The sequence below is a fragment of the Heteronotia binoei genome, chromosome 11 (genome assembly GCF_032191835.1).
Source record: "Heteronotia binoei isolate CCM8104 ecotype False Entrance Well chromosome 11, APGP_CSIRO_Hbin_v1, whole genome shotgun sequence".
NCBI classification, from domain to species: domain Eukaryota; kingdom Metazoa; phylum Chordata; class Lepidosauria; order Squamata; family Gekkonidae; genus Heteronotia; species Heteronotia binoei.
Genome location: NC_083233.1, coordinates 84,767,665 through 84,787,093, shown reverse-complemented (window position 1 = coordinate 84,787,093; position 19,429 = coordinate 84,767,665). Strand labels below are relative to the sequence as shown.

At 55.3% G+C, this 19,429-nt stretch overlaps 1 protein-coding gene across 1 annotated transcript in view; it reads right to left on the bottom strand.

The window, feature by feature from the left end:
* Positions 1–5,846: 5,846 nt before the first annotated feature.
* MN1 (MN1 proto-oncogene, transcriptional regulator) overlaps positions 5,847–19,429 on the bottom strand; it is a 28,075-nt gene continuing 14,492 nt past the window's right edge. The window contains 1 exon segment of the mRNA XM_060249378.1: positions 5,847–6,173. Coding sequence (XP_060105361.1) covers positions 5,989–6,173 — 185 coding nt within the window. The 3' untranslated portion in view covers positions 5,847–5,988.

The window sequence follows — 19,429 nt, the reverse complement described above, 5'->3', positions numbered from 1 at the left end:
CCAGAGAGGATTGTGAGGAACTCCAAAGAGATCTGTTGAGGATGGGTGAGTGGGCGTCAACGTGGCAGAGGAGGTTCAATGTGGTCAAGTACAAAGTAATGCACATTGGGGCCAAGAATCCCAGCTACAAATACAAGTTGATGGGGTGTGAACTGGCAGAGACTGACCAAGAGAGAGATCTTGGGGTCGTGGTAGATAACTCACTGAAAATGTCAAGACAGTGTGCGTTTGCAATAAAAAAGGCCAATGCCATGCTGAGAATTATTAGGAAGGGAACTGAAAACAAATCAGCCAGTATCATCATGCCCCTGTATAAATTGATGATGTGGTCTCATTTGGAATTCTGTGTGCAGTTCTGGTCACTGCACCTCAAAAAGGATATTATAGCATTGGAAAAAGTGCAGAAAAGGGCAACTAGAATGATTAAAAGTTTGGAACACTTTCCCTATGAAGAAAGGTTAAAACGCTTGGGGCTCTTTAGCTTGGAGAAACGTCAACTGTGGGGCGACATGATAGAGGTTTACAAGATTATGCATGGGATAAGAACATAAGAGAAGCCATGTTGGATCAGGTCAGTGGCCCATCCAGTCCAGCACTCTGTGTCACACAGTGGCCAAAAAAATGTTTATATATATATATACACACACACACACACACACACACTGTGGCTAATAGCCACTGATGGACCTCTGCTCCATATTTTTATCTAACCCCCTCTTGAAGCTGGCTGTGCTTGTAGCTGCTACCACCTCCTGTGGCAGTGAATTCCACATATTAATCCACATGGAGTTGAGAGTAAGCAGTGAAGTGGCCAAGTTTGCAGATGACACTAAATTGTTCAGGGTGGTGAGAACCGGAGAGGATTGTGAGGCACTCCAAAGGGATCTGTTGAGGCTGGGTGAGTTGGCGTCAACGTGGCAGATGAGGTTCTATGTGGCCAAGTGCAAAGTAATGCACATTGGGGCCAAGAATCCCAGCTACAAATACAAGTTGATGGGGTGTGAACTGGCAGAGATTGACCGAGAGAGAGATCTTGAGGTCGTGGTAGATAACTCACTGAAAATGTCAAGACAGTGTGCGATTGCAATAAAAAAGGCCAATGCCATGCTGGGAGAAATGTCGACTGCGGAGCAACATGATAGAGGTTTGTGTGTGTGTGTGTGTGTGTATACACACATACATATATTGGCCACTGTGTGACACAGAGTGTTGGACTGGATGGGCCATTGGCCTGATCCAACATGGCTTCTCTTATGTTCTTATGTGACACAGAGTGTTGGACTGGATGGGCCATTGGCCTCATCCAACATGGCTTCTCTTATGTTCTTATGTGACACAGAGAGTTGAACTGGATGGGCCATTGGCCTGATCCAACAGGGCTTCTCTTATGTTCTTATGTGACACAGAGAGTTGGACTGCAAGGGCCATTGGCCTGATCCAGCATGGCTTCTCTTATGTTCTTATGTTCCTTGCATCCTAGAGGCACCCAGTATGAGGGGCGCCAGCAGAGCAAAGGCAGGCCAGACACCCCTTGCAGGCCCGGGCGCCCCACCAGCCTCTCCCTCCCTTTGCCAGGGCTGCCTTCCTCAGCTGAGGTCCCCAATACTGGCAGCCTGCCCAGCCCCTCCCCCTTGACAAGGCCTTCCCTTCCGCTGGCTCCTGCCCTGGGGAGGGTGTGGCTGCAACCACTGGGGGACAGGAGGGAGGAGCTCCAGGCCCTGCCCTCACCCACACTCACCCGAGGGCCCGCTGCTGCCCCCCCCCCCCGAGAAAGGGCCTTGAAGGAACAGGGGCCAGTGAGGGGAGGGGCAGCCATGGCAGGCAGGAACAGGGGGGCAGGGAAAGGGGGGGGAAACTGCACCTGTCACCTACCAGGCTGATTGCCCCCTGCCCGCATTCTGCACAGATCCCTCCCCCCACACACACACACAGAGGCAGGGGTTCTCAAAGGCTCTGCCTTTCCTCTGAGTCAAAGGGGGGGTCTGCCGCCTCCCAGGAGGCCCGGCCAGCTAACCAAACAGGGCCCTGCGTGTGTTTAGAAGAGGGGGGAAGAAGGGCGAGGCACTCCCTCCCCGCTCTCTGAGCCATGCCAGGATGTGAAGGACATGCTAATAGGCTGCATTTGATGCAGCCAGGGCTGGCCTGGCTCCCCTCTGCCCCCAGGAAATCCTCACCAGGCCTCCCCCTCCCCCTCCCACAAAGAGCAAATGCCCTGCTCAGCTGTAGAAAGAGGGGGGGCGGGTTCTGCCCAAATAGAGGGACAGGAAAGAAAGCCCCGCCCCCCTGAATCCCCCCAGACTTCTCCCCACTGGGGCACTGTTGCAGAGCGTGCAGGGAAACCATGCAGCCTTTCCCCTTAGAGGCATGAAGAGAGGTTGGCGAGGGGGGCATCTTGCCTCCTACCAGGCAGCATGCAGGGGCACTGATGGGGGGGCACTTCTCCTGAGCAGCAGCAGATATCAAGGCAGCAGCACCAACACCCCCCCACCACCCCAGTTCATCCACAGCTGCAAGCTGGAGGCCGAAGAGAGAGCTCCCCTCCCTCCATCGCAGGGGGCTTCCAGGGACAAAGGCAGGCCAAAGCAAGGAGGCCCCCCCAGCAGCCCAGCCTCCCCCCCCCTGCCAGAGACCAAACTAAAACCAACCCAGGGAAGCAGGTGGGGGGAGGGGCGAGAAAGCAAAAACCCAGCCCCAAATACACAATAGCCACCATTAACATCATATTTATTGTTATTTAGTTGCTCAGTAAAACATATACAGATATATACAATATGCATGAATACAGAAGAGTGCACTTTACATATTAAAAAAGAAAGAAAATAACACTCACTTTTCATGAGCTTTTGTCACAGTCTTCCAACCAAGCATCGAGAAATGAATTTAAACAAAAGTCCGGGGGGGGGGGCGGGGGGGGAGGGCGTATTACAGGTGGCCTCCCCACATTTATATCTTACATGTGCAATAACGTTTGTTGGACAGTTTGTTGGGTTAGGGAAAGAGAGCTCTCCCAAGGACTCACTTCAGGACAAAGGAAACCCCCCTCCCTGCCCCCTATTTCTTGCCACTTGCCTTTCCCAGCTGGGACGGTGGGAGCCCCACAGAACGTGGCCGAGGGGGCCTTCTTGCCACTGCTAGTGGGGAGCCCCATACTCCTTTGTGGAGACCACCCCGCTGGTGCCCCACAGTTGCTCCCTTCTGCTAGGCAGGCGGGGGTGGGGGGCAAAGAAGCCCCCTGAGGTCAGAGCCAAACCTGGAGTGCAGGCTTAGAGGGTTCTGTTCCAAGGAGGCAAAAGGGGTCCCTCCGCCTTCAAGTATAGCCATGGTGGGGGGAGGGGGGAGCACCGGCGAGCCTGGCCCACCATCCCCAAGTGCTTGGGTGACCAATCGAAAGCTCAGCCCCTTGGGGTCCCTAGCAGAGTCCTCAACATTTCCTTCTTGGAGCATGTGTAGAATATTTTCCAAAATCCAACCAAAGCCAGTGGAAATCCAGCATGTGTTCTGCGTGCAGCAAAGAACTTCAGCGCTTGGCCCAATTTAAGATGGCAAGTCACCCGAGCCAACAGTGGGACAGAAAAGAATCTGCTAGTATTTGCCTTGAAGTTTGTTTCATTTTTTATTTTGTTAGGAAACAGCTGTTTGCCACTAATGAAAACCTTCCCGTGGAATTGGTTTGCTGAGCTGCCTCGGCCAAGTTTTGATCTAGTGGGTGTTTGTTTCTTGTTCAAGTCCTCAGAACTGGGGTGCCCCCCCCCACAAGGAATTCAATTTGTTTTTTTAAAGATGAAGAGATGTGGTTTCCCCCCTTCTGGGGCTGAAGGAAAAGAGACTCTGTTTGCAGAACGAGCCCAGAGGCCTTCTCACCTAGAATCAGCAGCAAGTCAGCAAGGGGCCTCCTGATGTCCCCAGAGGAGGAGAAGCCCCCCAGCTCTGCTGCCCCCCCAGCACCTGCAACCAGAGGGGGGGGCAACTGAAACCTCCAGGAAAGCCTGGCCTAGCAGCCTGGGGGGCTCTGCGAGGGAGAAAAGTACAAAATCTACTTTTAACAGAAGAAAATTCCACAGAATGTTGAGCAGACTTTAAATCTCCTCCTTAGAACGTCTGGGGTTTCGAAAGGGAAAGGGAAAGGCTCACTTCTCATGGCTAAGCTAAAGCTCCACCGGAAGACCAGCTAGACGGGGGGAGGGGGGGCAGCAGTTGGAGGTTTTCTCTTTGCTGGGAGGCATCTTGCCTGGAGGAAGGACACAGATGCTGGGGGTGGGGGGCAGTGCCACAATTCGGCAGCTTTTATTCCACCGCCTGCAGCCCCGGAAAATCTGAATGGCTCCGGACTGTAACAGAGGAAGGTGAAACTGCCTGGGCCAAGGGGTGGTCTACGTCTGGGACAGCCAAACCGCCAGCAGGGAACAGCAGTTCAGGCTCCTACCCAGAATGCAAATCTCTTGGAACTCCCTCCCTCTTGCATTGCTCTTGAAACTCTCTTTGGGCTCAGTCAGGATGCTGGAAGGGACCCAGGAATTACAGCCTGTCTTTCCAGGGAAGTGTCCACTGCTCCTACAGCATCCAAAGCAAGGCAGGTCTCCCCACAAATGCCAGCTCTTCAGCTACACCCAGCCGAAGGAAATCAGCAGGAGGCTGGCCCCCGATAGCCCCTCCGCCCTCCCAGAAGGAGAGCCCAGGGGCCCCAGCCTGGCCCAGCCCCACAGAGCAAGCAGGGTGGGTTGGGTGGAGGGCCCCGGCTGCCAGCAGGGTCCAAATACAGCCCCCCCCCATGGCAAGGGCTTAACCGAGACAGGCCAACCGCCCAGAGGCAGGAATGGAGGGACACAGACGCTCAACACAGCCACAGAGCAGAAGACAACCCCTCCCCCCCCCCGCAGGAGCACAGCTGGGCAGGGCAGAGGGCACAGGTTGCAGCCTCCTCAGAGGCCCTCTCTTCCCCCTGGGGTGGGGGGAGGAGAGGGCCTCAGCTCAGCACCACCCAAGCAAGGTTCTCTTCCCTCCGGCCTGGCCCCTCCAAGGGGGAGAGAGACTCCCCACTCCACGGGGGTCTTTGGCCCGAAGAGGCCCATTCCGAGTGCAGCTGCCCAGTGCCTCCAACCACCCAGCAGGGGCTGAGCAGCCTGCTGTCCCAGCGAAGCCTCCTTGGGGGGCTGGGAAGACCCCCACAGAGAAGGAGTCCCTGCCTCGGCTGGCAGGAGGTGGGCGCGAAGCTCTTGGTCACTTTAAGGGGGCAGTTACTCCTGCGGGTTTCCATTTTGAACAGCATCGAATAATGGGGCGGGGGGAGAATGGGTTAAAGGGAGAAGGCCTCTCTCTCTTCTTGTGGTGACTTCAGCAACCTGGATGTGCAACAGAAACGGAGAAGACCTCGCCTAACAGCAAATGCCCCGGGGACCCCACAAGCAAGCGCCCCAGTTCACACCACGGGCTTTAGAGAGGCTGCACCCCTAGACTTTCTGAGTTGTGGGTCTCCCTCACTTCCCGGATGTGCGGGGCCTGATCCAAGATCCAGACAAGGAACCTCACAGCCTTCTTGCCCCACACACACCATTTCCCCCCACGTGGACCACCCATCAGTGCTCACGCCGATGTGACATCAGGATGCACAGTGGGCCAGGCAGTGCCTCTCCAAGGTTGTTTGGGGTCAGAATACTTGTGTGCTGGGGGAGGGGCTGAAGCCCCTTCTTTGCATGGTCCACCTTCCAAACCTGAATGGGAGGGCTGCACACCCTAGAAGGGAGGGGGCATTTCCAGCTTGCCGCAGGGGGGTGGGGTACCCCTGCCTAAAGGAGAACAGACCCTGGTGGGAGACTTCAGAAGGAAAAAGAAACTTGAGTGAGCTTGACTTTAAATTAACCCTTTCCAGTCTCTATGCCACTAAGCAGGTACCAACCAACCTAGAAAAATACTCCAACTAGCATGTGCGCCCCTTAAACAGAAAGAGAAACAAAAAATAATTCCTGTCTGTCTTTTTCTTCTTCGTCGTCTTCAAGTCAGGGCAGCGACAAAAGTTCCAAATCTGTTGGAGATGTCCGAGTGCAGCGATCGCCACGTGGGCACCGCAGTCCGCCCCTTGGCCTCGGCCACATCCTCCGTGCAGTGGACAGAGAGACAGGGCAGGTGGCTGCCAGTCTGTGCCGGGGCTGAGGTCTTGCTGGAAGGAAGCTCGTGGGCTGCAAGGGGGAGGGGACAGAGAGGTTAACCACAAGGCGGGCAACAGACACCACCCCAAATGCAGGCCGTGCTTGGCCTCCCTCCCTCCCTCCCTCCCTCCGGCAGCGTCTGGGCTCAGGCCACAGTCTGGAAGGCCACCGCAGGGCAGACCCGGGGACATCGGTGGGCATTTCCCTCATTGCTTTTCATTTAAAAAGCTTGTGAGCTGCGTTCCTCCCCTGACAATGTAGATGAAACATTATGAGAACACAGTAAAAACAATGACAAAAGCCCCAAATCAAGCTGCCTTCAACTGCCTCCAGAAGGCCGAGAGTGAGGGGTTCAGGCGCACCTCGCTGGGGAGGGGGCCCACCAGACGAGCCTCTTTGATTGTGGGACCAGACCAGGCCTCCCCCCGAGATCTGATTTCCCTAGAAGGACCACATGGGAGAAGAGACGGCCCTTCAGACTCTCCCGTCCCAAGCCACGTAGTCGGGTTTCAACCAAGCCCTTGAATGGGGCTTGGGAGAGGATCAGAGCCACTCACTCCAGAGAGTGATGATCCTCAACCAGCCGTCAAGCCCCAGCAGGAGTCCAGTGTAGATGTGACTAAGGGGCACAGGTCACTGTGGGGAGATCGGACTGATCTAGCGGCAGGCCCCGTTGGCGCACATCAGCCAAGCCTGGGCAAAAGCAGCCCCCTGGTTTCCCAAGGTGACCGCTGTGTCGAGTAGTTCCGCCAAGATGCAGACCTGGCCTTTCCAGAGGAGTCCAAGAACCCCATTCCGGGCAGGGGAGATCAGAAGTCCCCCGTCTGCCTCTGTGGTGCATGCCAGGTGTGCAGGAAGCAGTGCTCGGGAGGGAGGGAGGCAGCCGCCACAGGGGCTCCTGACCACAGCTGCTGGTCGCTCCTTCTCATACACAAGAGCCCCGCAGTGCTATGCCGATTATGAACAGGGAGACAAAGCTGGAAGCAGCCCTGCCATGGCAGGCTCCAGCTTCGCCTTTTGTCCCCAAGAGGTTGGGAATGCGCCTCCCTGGTCCGCTTGCCCTTAATCCCTTGACAAAACGCACTGACACACTTGACAGACAACAGCGAGCGGCAACAGGGAGCATAACTTGAGGCAGCCAATTCAGAGAGAGACACTGTGGAAGAGGAACGTCCTGTTCCAGCTGTCATAAACCGGGGGGGGGCTTTCTGGCTGAGGGGGGTGTCAGCACGCATGCCCTGCTGCTTCCCCCTGCCCTCCACCCACCCCCAGTGGAATCTGCCCCTGGCTTGTCAGAGTCTTTCTATTCCCGTCACTGGTAAAATGAGCCTGTGAGCAGAACGCGGGGGGGATAAGACACAGGTCCCTTGCAGTTTACCCTTGAAACCAAAGGCAGATATCAGAACACATAAGCGCTGTCAGGCCCCTGTGCCAAATTCTGAATCTGGTGGCCTGTTTGACTATCAAAACACCACACTGCATCCAAGTCAAAAAAGCCATGCACCCAGAAAAGTGATTTGCATAAATTATGCTAACCCCACTACACATTTCTTACTTGGCATAATTCACACTGAAAGGGGGAGGCATGTAAAATCTCCAGAAATTTTGAAGCTGTGAGGAGGGGGAGGAACTTTCCAGGGGGAGTTCAGGGGAGAGGGAAGCAAAATGGAACTTTTGCTGAAATATATGTAATGCTTTCCTATCAAGCCTAGGTTGGTTTATGTGGCTTTAGCAACAGATCCAGCACTTAAAACTGCAAGCATATGACAAAGTGATACTATCCGACAAACAAGAGTATAAATACCTACATTCTCTCTGGGAGAAACTGCATGTATACCCCATACTTGAGCACTGGCTTCAGGCTAGTGCACCCTGTCTGTGTTCCTACAGGACATGCATCTTTAATTTTTGCCATCTGAGGAGGTAGGAAAAATAAACGTTGAAAAAGCAAACAGGCCCTGAAGTCTACCAAAGGAAGGGGGTTACGCGGGCAGAGGCCCCCTCACAGAACAGCCTGGATATCAGGTGAATACAGCATATCAAACACAATGCAGCATATTAAGGGTCGTCAAATTAATCCACATTTAAGCAACAATAATAAAAAAAAACCTCCTATTGCTTCAAATGCTGTGTGTGTCTACAATACTGCCTACTCCCAGCAGAGCTTCCCAAAAGTTCTCCGTTTTTCCACTGGGGAAAAAGTCCTCAGGCTTTCCCATCCGATACCCTTGGAGTAGGAAAAGCCTTAAGAAGCATTTTGCTCATTCTAAAGAGAGAAGGTCGTTTGTTAGAGGGTTTTTGCCCCTGCTGCTCCTCCAAATTTCCCCATCAGCAAAAATTGAAAAAAGTCCTCAGGAGGAGAACAAAAAATGCTGCCTCCCCCCAGTTTCCCCACATCTCTAGAAAGGGGCAAGAAGCAGTTGCCGAGAACATGGAACTCCAATTGCCTAGCTGGCAAGCTCATGCAGCCCCCTCCCCAAGGCCAAGCCTTTGGTGCCCCTCCCCAGAACCGGTGGTCCCGGAGCCTCTCTCTCATAGAAGCAGACCCCCAAAAGGAGGCCACGGCATCCCCCCCCCTCCCCATTTACGGTGCAGCAGCCAAGGAACTGCTGGGGGGGGAGGGGAGGGGGGCACCCGCTGGAGCCAAGGAGGCCGAGTCCTCTGTGCCCAGACAATGACACATGTCAGCTGTCATCCAGCTCAGCCTGCTAATGTTTCAGAAAGGATTGTCCGCACACTTCCAATGATACAGCTGTGTAGCTACACAGATGGATAGTCAGCTTTCAAAAACAAAATGAAAGTCTTGTGAGATTTCATTTATTTATAACTGACTCTTCTCCCCAAGAGAAATCCAAGCAGAGGTTTACACACACACCCACTGCATCCTCCCTGTGATTTCTCCTGCCCCCCATGGGGTCACCTGAAGCGGCTGGCCTGAAGAGGGGCAGAGAAGGCGAGGGCCGTGGGGGCAGCACTCTCTCCCCAAATCCACCGGACGCATCCTCTCTTGCTTTCCTCTTGTTTGTGGCTCATTAATTAGTGTCCCCGAGCACCCCCTCCAGAAAAAGAATCCTAGATCTGGACCTGGCTGGGAGAGAGTTGAGAGGGGTGCAGCAGCTCCAGCCAAATTCTTCATGGGCCTGCCCTGAAAGGCAACTCAGAAGCTGCAGGGGGTGCAGAATGCCAACCAGCCTGGCTACCAGGGAAACCTGCCTGGCACCACCATCCTTCAGCCACTCACAGAGACCCTCCATTCTGGTCACCCCTGCCAGGAGGGCCTCTCCCGTCACGCTTCACCCACCTGAGCACAGGTGCCACCCTGCAAGTGGGCAAGAGGGGCACCTGCCTGCTCAGGTGCTTTCTCCTCAGTGGTGCCCACTTGTAGACTGAGCAGGTCAGGAAGGGCCCACCCCCACACACACACACACTCCAGCCACTCTGCAGAATGCACAAAACCAAAATGTCCATGAGGGCCTTTTTCAAAAGGAATCCAATTCCCCCCTGCTGTTTTTCTCCACCGTGCTTGGCACCGGCAGCGCCTGCTTTTATGCCACTGCTGCACACCTTGAAGCCACCTGTGGAATCAGGAGTCGCTTTGCCATAGAGGGACATGAGGCATGCAGGGAGGCCCTCCTGCAGGACACCAGAGCCAAGAGAATCAAGGCCATCTCCTTGAGGAATGGCAGTCACAGAATGCCAGGCTGGGAATCGGAGCTCCCCACATCTCGGGGCACCTGTCTGGGCCCGGCTGAGCAGGAGAGCTTGTGCCTGGAGCACCAGCCGTGCTCCAGAAGACCTCTCTGCTGGGCAGGTGCCGCTGGGCAGAGGAGGCACAAGTCCAACAAGTCCGGTCAGACTAACCTCATCTCTTCTTTCGAAAAAAGTGACTCAGGGGAATGATGGAGACAGAGTTTATCTAGATTTCAGGAAGGCTTCTGATAACGTTCCACATACTACTTTTGTTGACGAGTTGGTAAAATGTGGTTTGGATCCTGTTACCATTAAGTGGATCTGTAACTGGTTGACAGATCACAGCCATAGAGTGCTTGTGAATGGTTCCTCATCCTCTTGGAGAGGAGTGACAAGTGGAGTGCCTCAAGGATCTGTTTTGTTCAACATCTTTGTAAATGATTTGGATGAAGGAATAGAATGAATGCTTATAAAATCTGCAGATGTTACTAAATTGAGAGGGGTAACAAATATGGTAGAAGACAGGCAAGATACAGGATGGTCTTGACAGACTGGAAAACTGGGCTAAAACCAATAAAATGAATTTTAGCAGAGATAAATGTGAAGTTCTGCATTTGTAGGAAAAACCCAATGCATGGTTATAGGATGGGAGAGACTTGTCCTGGCAGTAGTATGTGCAAAAAGGATTTAGAGGTCTTAGTAGACCCTACTCTGAACATGAGTCAGCAGTGTGATGCAGTGGCTAAAAAGGCAAATGCAATTCTGGGCTGTATCAACAAAGTATAGTGTCCAGATCATGTGATGTGATGGTATCGCTTTACTCTGCTCTGGTAAGACCTCATCTAGAGTATTGTTTAGTTTTGAGCACCACATTTTAAGAAAGATATAGACAAGCTGGAATGGGTCCAGAGGAGAGCAACAAAGATGGTGATGGGTCTGGAGACCAAGTCCTATGAAGAAGAAAGGTTGAAGGAGCTGGGCATGTTTAGCCTGAGGGGGAGATGGCTGAGAGGTGATACAATCACCATCTTCAAGTACTTGAAGGGCTGTCATCTAGAGCAGGGGTGGGGAACCCTTCTTCTGCCAAGGGCCATATGGATATTTATACCATCATTCATGGGCCATAAAAAATTATCAACTTAAAAAACAGTAATCCTCCAAGGGAGAACGATTCAGGCCAACAAAATTAATACAAATATTGTTTTTCTATTTGAAGTCATGTGGGGAGAGCCTAATCTGGCACACACGCATGGCACGCTGCCCTAGGCAAATGCATAGGTCCAGGAACTCAGCAGCATATTAGACCACACCCCATAATATTAGCATATTGGGTCACACACTCATTAGCATATTAGGCCACACCCTCTGGGATAATCAAGTGCAAACTGAACTATGGCAGTAACTTTTCCAGGCCCTGCAGCAATTCTGGCCGAACAGCCAGCCAGGCCCCAGGGAGGCTGCCGCACAGTACATCTGGGCCCTGTGGTCCCTGCCTGGCCCTGGGGAGGCTGCTGCATAGCATGGCTGGGCCCCATGATCCTTGCTGGCCAGCCAGGCCCCAGGGAGGCTGCCACATGGCTCGGTTCGGTCCAGCAGTCCCTGAGGGCCGCATACGGCCTCGGGACGGAGGTTCCCCACCCCTGATCTAGAGGATGGTGCAGAATTGTTTTCTATGGTCCCAGAACCAATCGTTTGAAATTAAATCAGAAGAGTTTCGTGCTAAATATTAGGAAGAACTTCCTGACCGTTAGAGCAGTTCCTCAGTGGAACAGGCTTCCTCAGGAGGTGGTGGGTTCTGCTTCCTTGGAGGTTTTCAAGCAGAGGCTAGATGGCCGTCTGACAGCAATCCTGATTCTGTGAACTTAGGCAGGCCACAAGAAGGAGGGAAAGAAGGGCTGCATCAGTGCTTAGTTCTTGTGGCCCTTTCTTACATGCTGTTCACCCCTTTAGAGTCAGGCAGCAATTTGTCTCCGGACCAGTTTGGCCAGAGATCCTGGAGGGTTTTTGGGGGGGAGGGGGGTTGCCATCTGGGCATGGAGCAGGGGTCACTCGGGGTGTGTGGGGGGGGAGGTACTTGTGAATTCCTTGAATTGTGAACTAGAAAGAAAATAGGCTCTGACCTGCCTGAAGTAGCACCATTGGCATCTACCGGATTGTTTTGTTTTAAGATTGTTTTTGTTTGCTGTCTGTTTCCTGCTGGGAGCCGCCTGGAGGCTGGGCAGAAGGGGCGGGATAGAAATATAACGCAAAGAAATGAAAATAAATAAAATGACTAGATGAACTTATTTGAACTCAATGATTCTATGATTCGGAATCAGGCAGCTGCCCTCGGGTTCGGTTCCAATGTCCAGATCTCGGGTCAAGCAGGAAAATTCCAGTGGTCCCCCCTCCCCCTCCCCCGCATCGGCAGAGTGCAGAATCTCTCAGTCACTGGTCCGACCCCCTGGCCCGACGGGCGGCCTCTGGGGCCAAATGGATCAGGACAACCCTCCCCCCCAACCCAACAGCTCCCATCCCCTGGAGGGCAGCTCTGCTCAGAGGCTCCCTTCCTGGCCCCATGAGGGGACCAGGCAAAGTGCCCTCCCTTTGGAGGCAGCCCAAGGCCTCCTCGGCCCCTCGTGCCAGGCTGGAGGGACTCAGACGCAGCCCTGGGGCCTCCTGAGCCCCCCCGACAGGGTCACAAGAGCCACTGGAGACCCCAAAGGAAGTCCAGCTGCAAACACTCCCCCTCCCCCCCGCTGCCAAGAGGATGTTTCCCAGCTGCCTTGCATGAAAGGACAAATCGGAGAGCCTTCCGGACAGGGACCTTTGCAGCTTTCTGGGCAGGCTCCAATACTGTTGGGTTGATCTTGTGAGGGGGGGGAGGATTCGGGAGGGGCCCCTGGCTGCCAGACACATCTTTTCCACCTCTGCCAGCACTCTGACAAAGGCCGGCCTGAACAGCCCCGGCCCCGCTTGGCCTGCCCTCCTTGAGGGGGCGGCTCCCCGGCCAGCCTCTCCTTCGCCAGACGACGGTCCCTTCAGGCAAGATCTTCTTCACCCGGTTTCCCCTGTGACAGCTGCACAGACTGGCTTGGACACCTCATGCCTCCCCCCGCCCTGGGCAGGAGAGGCAGGCAGGGCACCCGCTGGAGGACCCACCTTTTGCATCGGGAAACACAACCAGCCGAGCCCAGCCTCACGCCTGACAGAGGCAGAGCCGGCAACACTGAGGACCCCCCCATGGCCTGCGTTGACCCGCCAGGGCCCCCCAAAAGAGCTCGCTCGCTCGCCCCCTGCAAGGAAGGCTGGAACTCTGCTTCCTTCTGTGCTGCTCATCTCTGAGGGAAGGGCGGGACCCTGAGGAGGAGACACTCCCCCCCCCATCCGGCACATACCACTTGGGAGGGTCGATGGAGGGGCTTTAGGGACAGCTAATTAAAGGGGTCCCTGGAAAACCTGGATTGCACACACCCCCCATACCCACCCCTCCAGTGAGGCTGCCTCCCGCTCTCCAGGGCCACTTGACTAGCCCAGTCTCCAGACCCAGCGGCTCCACTGAAGGTCTTTGCCCGTGCCCCATCTCCCCCCCCCCACACACACAGTGGGGGCCCAACAAGGCTTACATCATTGTCCATGCTAGCTTCACAACAGCCCTGCGAGGTAGGCTAGGCTGGAGACATGTGACTGCCCAGGATCACTTGCGAGCTTCCATGGCAGAGCGGGTGTCCCAGACCCCAACTCAGCCCTCCAACCCTCACCCCACAAGAGCTCCCGGCAGGAGGCCCTGTGTGGGGGGATGGATGGTGCTTTGGCGTCTGGCTCAGGAACACCCCCCCCATCCCTTTTGAAGAGAAAACCAGAGAGAAGCCGAGGGAGGGAGGGACCCCGTCAACTCCCCCCCCCCCATGGAAGGGCCCACAGAGACCTTCTCCAAGCAGCAGCTGCGGATTCTTGGCCCAGGTGAAGGCAGGAAGCCCCCTTGGAAACGGCTCACCCAGAGTGGAGGGGCAAATGAGAGGGCTTGGCAAGCAGGGGAGCCAAACCTGAGGGAAAGGGGGGCTGCACTTCAGACATGTTTCCCAGGAAAGAGCCAGCTCCCCCCCCACCCCAGAACAGGAGAGCCCTTGCAGCTGCCCACCCAGGTGGCCACATGCCAATGAGGAGGCTGCGCAGGACATGAGCAGAAAGGCCAGTCGGGGGGGGGCACTCAGCTGGGGTGCAGGACACCACCATGCTCAAAATGGCAGCCCAACAAAGCCCCCCCCCCCAGTTCTCAAAATTCACTCCAGGCTAGAACGCAACAGGGGCAGGAGAGCAAACTGTCCAGGAGGCCTGGAAGACGCAGTTACACGGAAGACCCCCTCCCCACTGGGCCAGGCCCCCTCTTGGCTTCATCCCAGGAAACCCACCAGGCTCGGAGTCAGCACTCTGCCTGCAGACACGCAGGGGAGGGGCCAAGGAAACAACCCAGCCAAGATTGACACGCCCCCCCCCCCAGCATCACTGGACGCCAGCTCCATGTCCAGCCAGCAGAACACCTCCGGCCTCACAAACACCCCAGCTCCCCAAGAAGACCGCAGGAAGCAGAGGGGAGGGGGCAGCGTCCCTCTCTCTCCACCCACTCCAGGAACACCGGGAGGGGGCAGCAGCCCTGCCTCCATGCGCTTTCCCACTCCCAAGCATGGCCCAGTGCCTGCAATCAGCCACAGCTGCACCCCCAATCGTGGAGGAGGGAGCATCAGTGGGGCAGCTGCACTCATGCCCACTGCAAGCAAGCACAGGCAGAGGGAACAAGCGGAAGTGCCCCCGTGTGCCGACTCCATCAGCCTCCTGGATCCGGGCCAGGGCACTGCCTAGCTGGAGGTGAAACCCCACAAGGCTCCAGGGGGAGCACCCCTCCCCATCTCTTGATGAGACGCCCTGTGCTGGCCACAGCCACACAGCCCCCTCCCCCAGAAAGAAACCTGGAAGAGAACGAGCCCCCGCTGCCGTCATGGGGTCCATGGGGCAGGAGGGCCCAGGGCAGAGTCCAAAGCCAAGCGCCCTGGAATGCCCAGAAGCCCAGTCCTGATGCACAGACCAGGCTCAGCCATGTGGGTAAAAAATTGGCCAGTTTGGTACAGTGGTGAAGTGAGCGGACCCTTATCTGGGAGAACCGGGCTGGATTCCCCACTCCTCCACTTGCACCTGCTGGGATGGCCTTGGAGTCAGCCAGAGCTCTCTTATCTGGGAGAACCGGGTTGGATTCCCCACTCCTCCACTTGCACCTGCTGCCATGGCCTTGGGTCAGCCAGAGCTCTCTTATCTGGGAGAACCGGGTTGGATTCCCCACTCCTCCTCCACTTGCAGCTGCTGAAATGGCCTAGGGTCAGCCAGAGCTCTCTCATCTGGGAGAACCGGGTTTGATTCCCCACTCCTCCACTTGCACCTGCTGAAATGGCGATGGGTCAGCCAGAGCTCTCTTATCTGGGAGAACCAGGTTTGATTCCCCACTCCTCCACTTGCACCTGCTGGAATAGCCTTGGGTCAGCCAGAGCTCTCTTATCTGGGAGAACCGGGTTTGATTCCCCACTCCTCCACTTGCAGCTGCTGGAATGGCCTTGGAGTCAGCCAGAGCTCTCTTATCTGGGAGAACCGGGTTTGATTCCCCACTCCTCCACTTGCACCTGCTGGGATGGCCTTGGAGTCAGCCAGAGCTCTCTTATCTGGGAGAACCGGGTTGGATTCCCCACTCCTCCTCCACTTGCACCTGCTGGAATAGCCTTGGGTCAGCCAGAGCTCTCTTATCTGGGAGAACCAGGTTGGATTCCCCACTCCTCCACTTGCACCTGCTGCCATGGCCTTGGGTCAGCCAGAGCTCTCTTATCTGGGAGAACCGGGTTAGATTCCCCACTCCTCCTCCACTTGCAGCTGCTGAAATGGCCTAGGGTCAGCCAGAGCTCTCTCATCTGGGAGAACCGGGTTTGATTCCCCACTCCTCCACTTGCACCTGCTGAAATGGCGATGGGTCAGCCATAGCTCTCTTATCTGGGAGAATCGGATTTGATTCCCCACTCCTCCACTTGCACCTGCAGGAATGGCCTTGAGTCAGCTGTAGCTCTCTTCACTGGGAGAACCGGGTTTGATTCCCCACTCCTCCACTTGCACCTGCTGCCATGGCCTTGGGTCAGCCATAGCTCTCTTATCTGAGAGAACCGGGTTTGATTCCCCACTCCTCCTCCACTTGCAGCTGCTGGAATGGCCTAGGGTCAGTCAGAGCTCTCTCACCTGGGAGAACTGGGCTGGATTCCCCACTCCTCCACTTGCACATGCTGAAATGGCCTTGGGTCAGCCGTAGCTCTCTTATCTGGGAGAACTGGATTTGATTCCCCACTCCTCCTCCATTTGCACCTGCTGGAATGGCCTTGGGTCAGCCATAGCTCTCCTATCTGGAGAACTGGATTTGATTCCCCACTCCTCCACTTGCACCTGCTGGCATGGCCTTGGGTCAGCCATAGCTCTCTTATCTGGGAGAACTGGGTTTGATTCCCCACTCCTGCACGTGGAGCTGCTGGAATCGCCTTGGGTCAGCCATAGCTCTCTTATCTGGGAGGACCAGGTTTGATTCCTGTAACGCAGCGTGGAGCTGCTGGAATCGCCTTGGGTCAGCCGTAGCTCTCTTATCTGGGAGAACTGGATTTGATTCCCCACTCCTCCTCCATTTGCACCTGCTGGAATGGCCTTGGGTCAGCCATAGCTCTCTTATCTGGAGAACTGGATTTGATTCCCCACTCCTCCACTTGCACCTGCTGGCATGGTCTTGGGTCAGCCATAGCTCTCTTATTTGAGAGAACTGGGTTTGATTCCCCACTCCTGCACGTGGAGCTGCTGGAATCGCCTTGGGACAGCCATAGCTCTCTTATCTGGGAGAACCAGGTTTGATTCCTGTAACGTAGCGTGGAGCTGCTGGAATCGCCTTGGGTCAACCATAGCTCTCTTATCTGGGAGAACCAGGTTTGATTCCTGTAATGGCGATACACTACAATTCCCCACTCCTCCACTTGCACCTGCTGGAATGGCCTTGGGTCAGCCATAGCTCTTGCAGGAGTTGTCCTTGAAAGGGCAGCTGCTGTAAGAGCTCTCTCAGCCCCACCCACTTCACAGGGTGTCTGTTATGGGGGGAGAAGATATAAGAGAATGTAAGCCGCTCTGAGTCTCTGATACAGAGAGAAGGGCGGGGTATAAATCTGCAATTCTTCTTCTTCAGTTAGAACTGCCTTGGTTAGATATGCTCATTAGCTAATCACAAAATAAATTCAACTGAATAGCTAAGAAAAGAGAGTATCGATTTGGAATCATTAATTCACAGATAAAAACGGGCAGGGAAACTCTTGAATATGCAAAGGAAGCCCATTTCAAATGCTTGCAAAATGGTGACCGCCAAGTAAGAAGCCAGCCAGGCAAGTCTTCACTTGTGTGTGTGTGTGTGTGGCGGGGGTGGGGGGACAAACCTGGAGTTCCTGCGAGGGAAGAGGCCCTTCTGGGGCAGCACAGCGAAGGCAAGACAAGGCTCAGCAGAAGGGGTAGCCCCCCCCTGCTCTGCTCCAGCTGGGCCACTTTTGTCTGTTAACCCCTTGGGCAGCTGCTCCTGCCATCCTTGCCCCAGGAACCCCTGTGCCAGCCAGGGCCTCTCCGGGGCAGACCTTTGCCTGCCCAAAGCACAGGACACAAGGGCCCTGAGCCCCTGTGTGCCTCTTCCAAGCGCCCAGGAGCCCCTGAAGCTGAGGCAAGAAGCACCCCCACCCTCGTGCCTCCTGCTGAGTTCTGGCCCCGCCAGGCAGGAGGCCGTGGGAAGGGGCAGGCAGGGGTGCCTCCTCCACACCTGGTCTGGAACACACATGGCTGCCCCTGCCAGTGGGCATCATGGCACGGGGGTGGGGGGATTTGCAATGCGGAGTGTGCAGCACATCCCCAAGGAAAGAATCTGCAAAACGGGAAATGCCCGGAGAGGTCAAACTTCTCCCCACAAACTCCCAAAGCACCCTCTGCTTCTGAGAAAGGGGGGCACTTTCAGTCTCCCTCCCCACATGGAATGCAAGTGACCCTCCAGAGTCCGAGTTAACGGCACTAAAGGGCAAGTGGCCAGCTGCTCCCATCAGCTCAAGCACCTAACCAAAATCTCCTGAGCAGAGTGGAGGGTTATTCCTGAGGAACAATCGGAAAAGGTGTCCAAATCTAACTTTAACTCTTTGGTGCCAGAGGTGGGGGCTTTGAGCCTCTGGGAAGGGTGCTTCCTTCCCACCCCACAAGTGACACCAGCGGAAGAACAGCCATTCCTCCCCCCCACACACACACACGCCTCTTGCAGGAGGAGTCAGAGCCTGGCAAGTGAAGGAAACCCCACAGGCAGTAACACCAGCTTGTGCCAACCGGGCAGAGCTCATCCACACAGCCAGTGGGACTGGCGAGACCAGGCTGTAGGAGGGGGGACGCGTGGGCAGGGAAGGCTCCCCCATGGCTTCAGGGCAGGCCCACCATGCCGCTCATCCAAAGAGCTGCCCTCCCCGTCCTCTTCCAGAGGCGCCTCTGCCCCAGCCTGACAGCCCAGGAAACGACAGACCTGCGTGACTCCTCTCAGACCATGGTGTGATGAAGTGTGCTTCTAGCACACAAAAGCTTCCATTCTGAATAAAGCTTTGTTGGTCTTAAAGGTGCCACTTGACTCCTGCTTTGTTCTACTGCTTCAAACCGACACGGCTACCCACCTGGATCAATACTTTTTATGAAGAGAGCGCCATTTCACAGCAAGCCACCCCTCTGCCCCTCCCTGGGAGGACCCCGGCCGGCAGGCAGAGGCTCAAGATCTCCAGTGGTCTCCTTATCTGAAATGTGGGTTTCACATCAGGATTCCAGCTGATGCAGCCCTAAAAAAACTGGCCCGTGGTTGGTTTGCGGCTCTCTCAACTCGGGCGACCCTCCCAGCAACTGCTCCGCGGAGCCCGGGGGCTACTGAGAAAGGGCTAATTGCCACAGCTGCGGCAGGACGTGGGCCAGGCTTCTCTGTGGATGGATGCCAGACTCCTGAGGTGGCAGAGGGTGGGTAGAAAAGATGCCCACCCCAAGATCACCTTTGTTGGGCTTATCAAAAAAAGGGCTGTTGCAGAGAGGAAACAAAAGAGCCGCCTTGGGTGGAATTTCTCCCTCAAGAGCCAACGCTTTGTGCCCACCTCCAAATGCAAGTCACAAATAAGCACAACAAAGAGGGGGCTGCACAAAAGGGCCAAGCACAGGGCCGGGGATCTCCAGCCGTGCCCCCCCACCCAGCTTTGCAGCAAAACTCAACTGGAGCAAGAAAGCAGCCAGGATCTGGGCGGGGTGTGGGGTGTCGGGGGAGATGACATCTGGAGGCTGCTAAGAAATGTCAAAGGAAAAACTTCTGGTTGGGAGAAAAACATCAGAGGAGAAACATGATCAAGAAACACCAGCTTAGGAAGAAAGTGCTAGTGAATTCAGAAACCCTTGTTCATTAAGGCAAAATTAGATGCTTTTATTTACAGTCTTTTCCTCCTTCACAATGATTAGTTTATAGTGTTTCTTTACGGCAGCATAACAGACACTTTGCGCCCAGTAAGTGG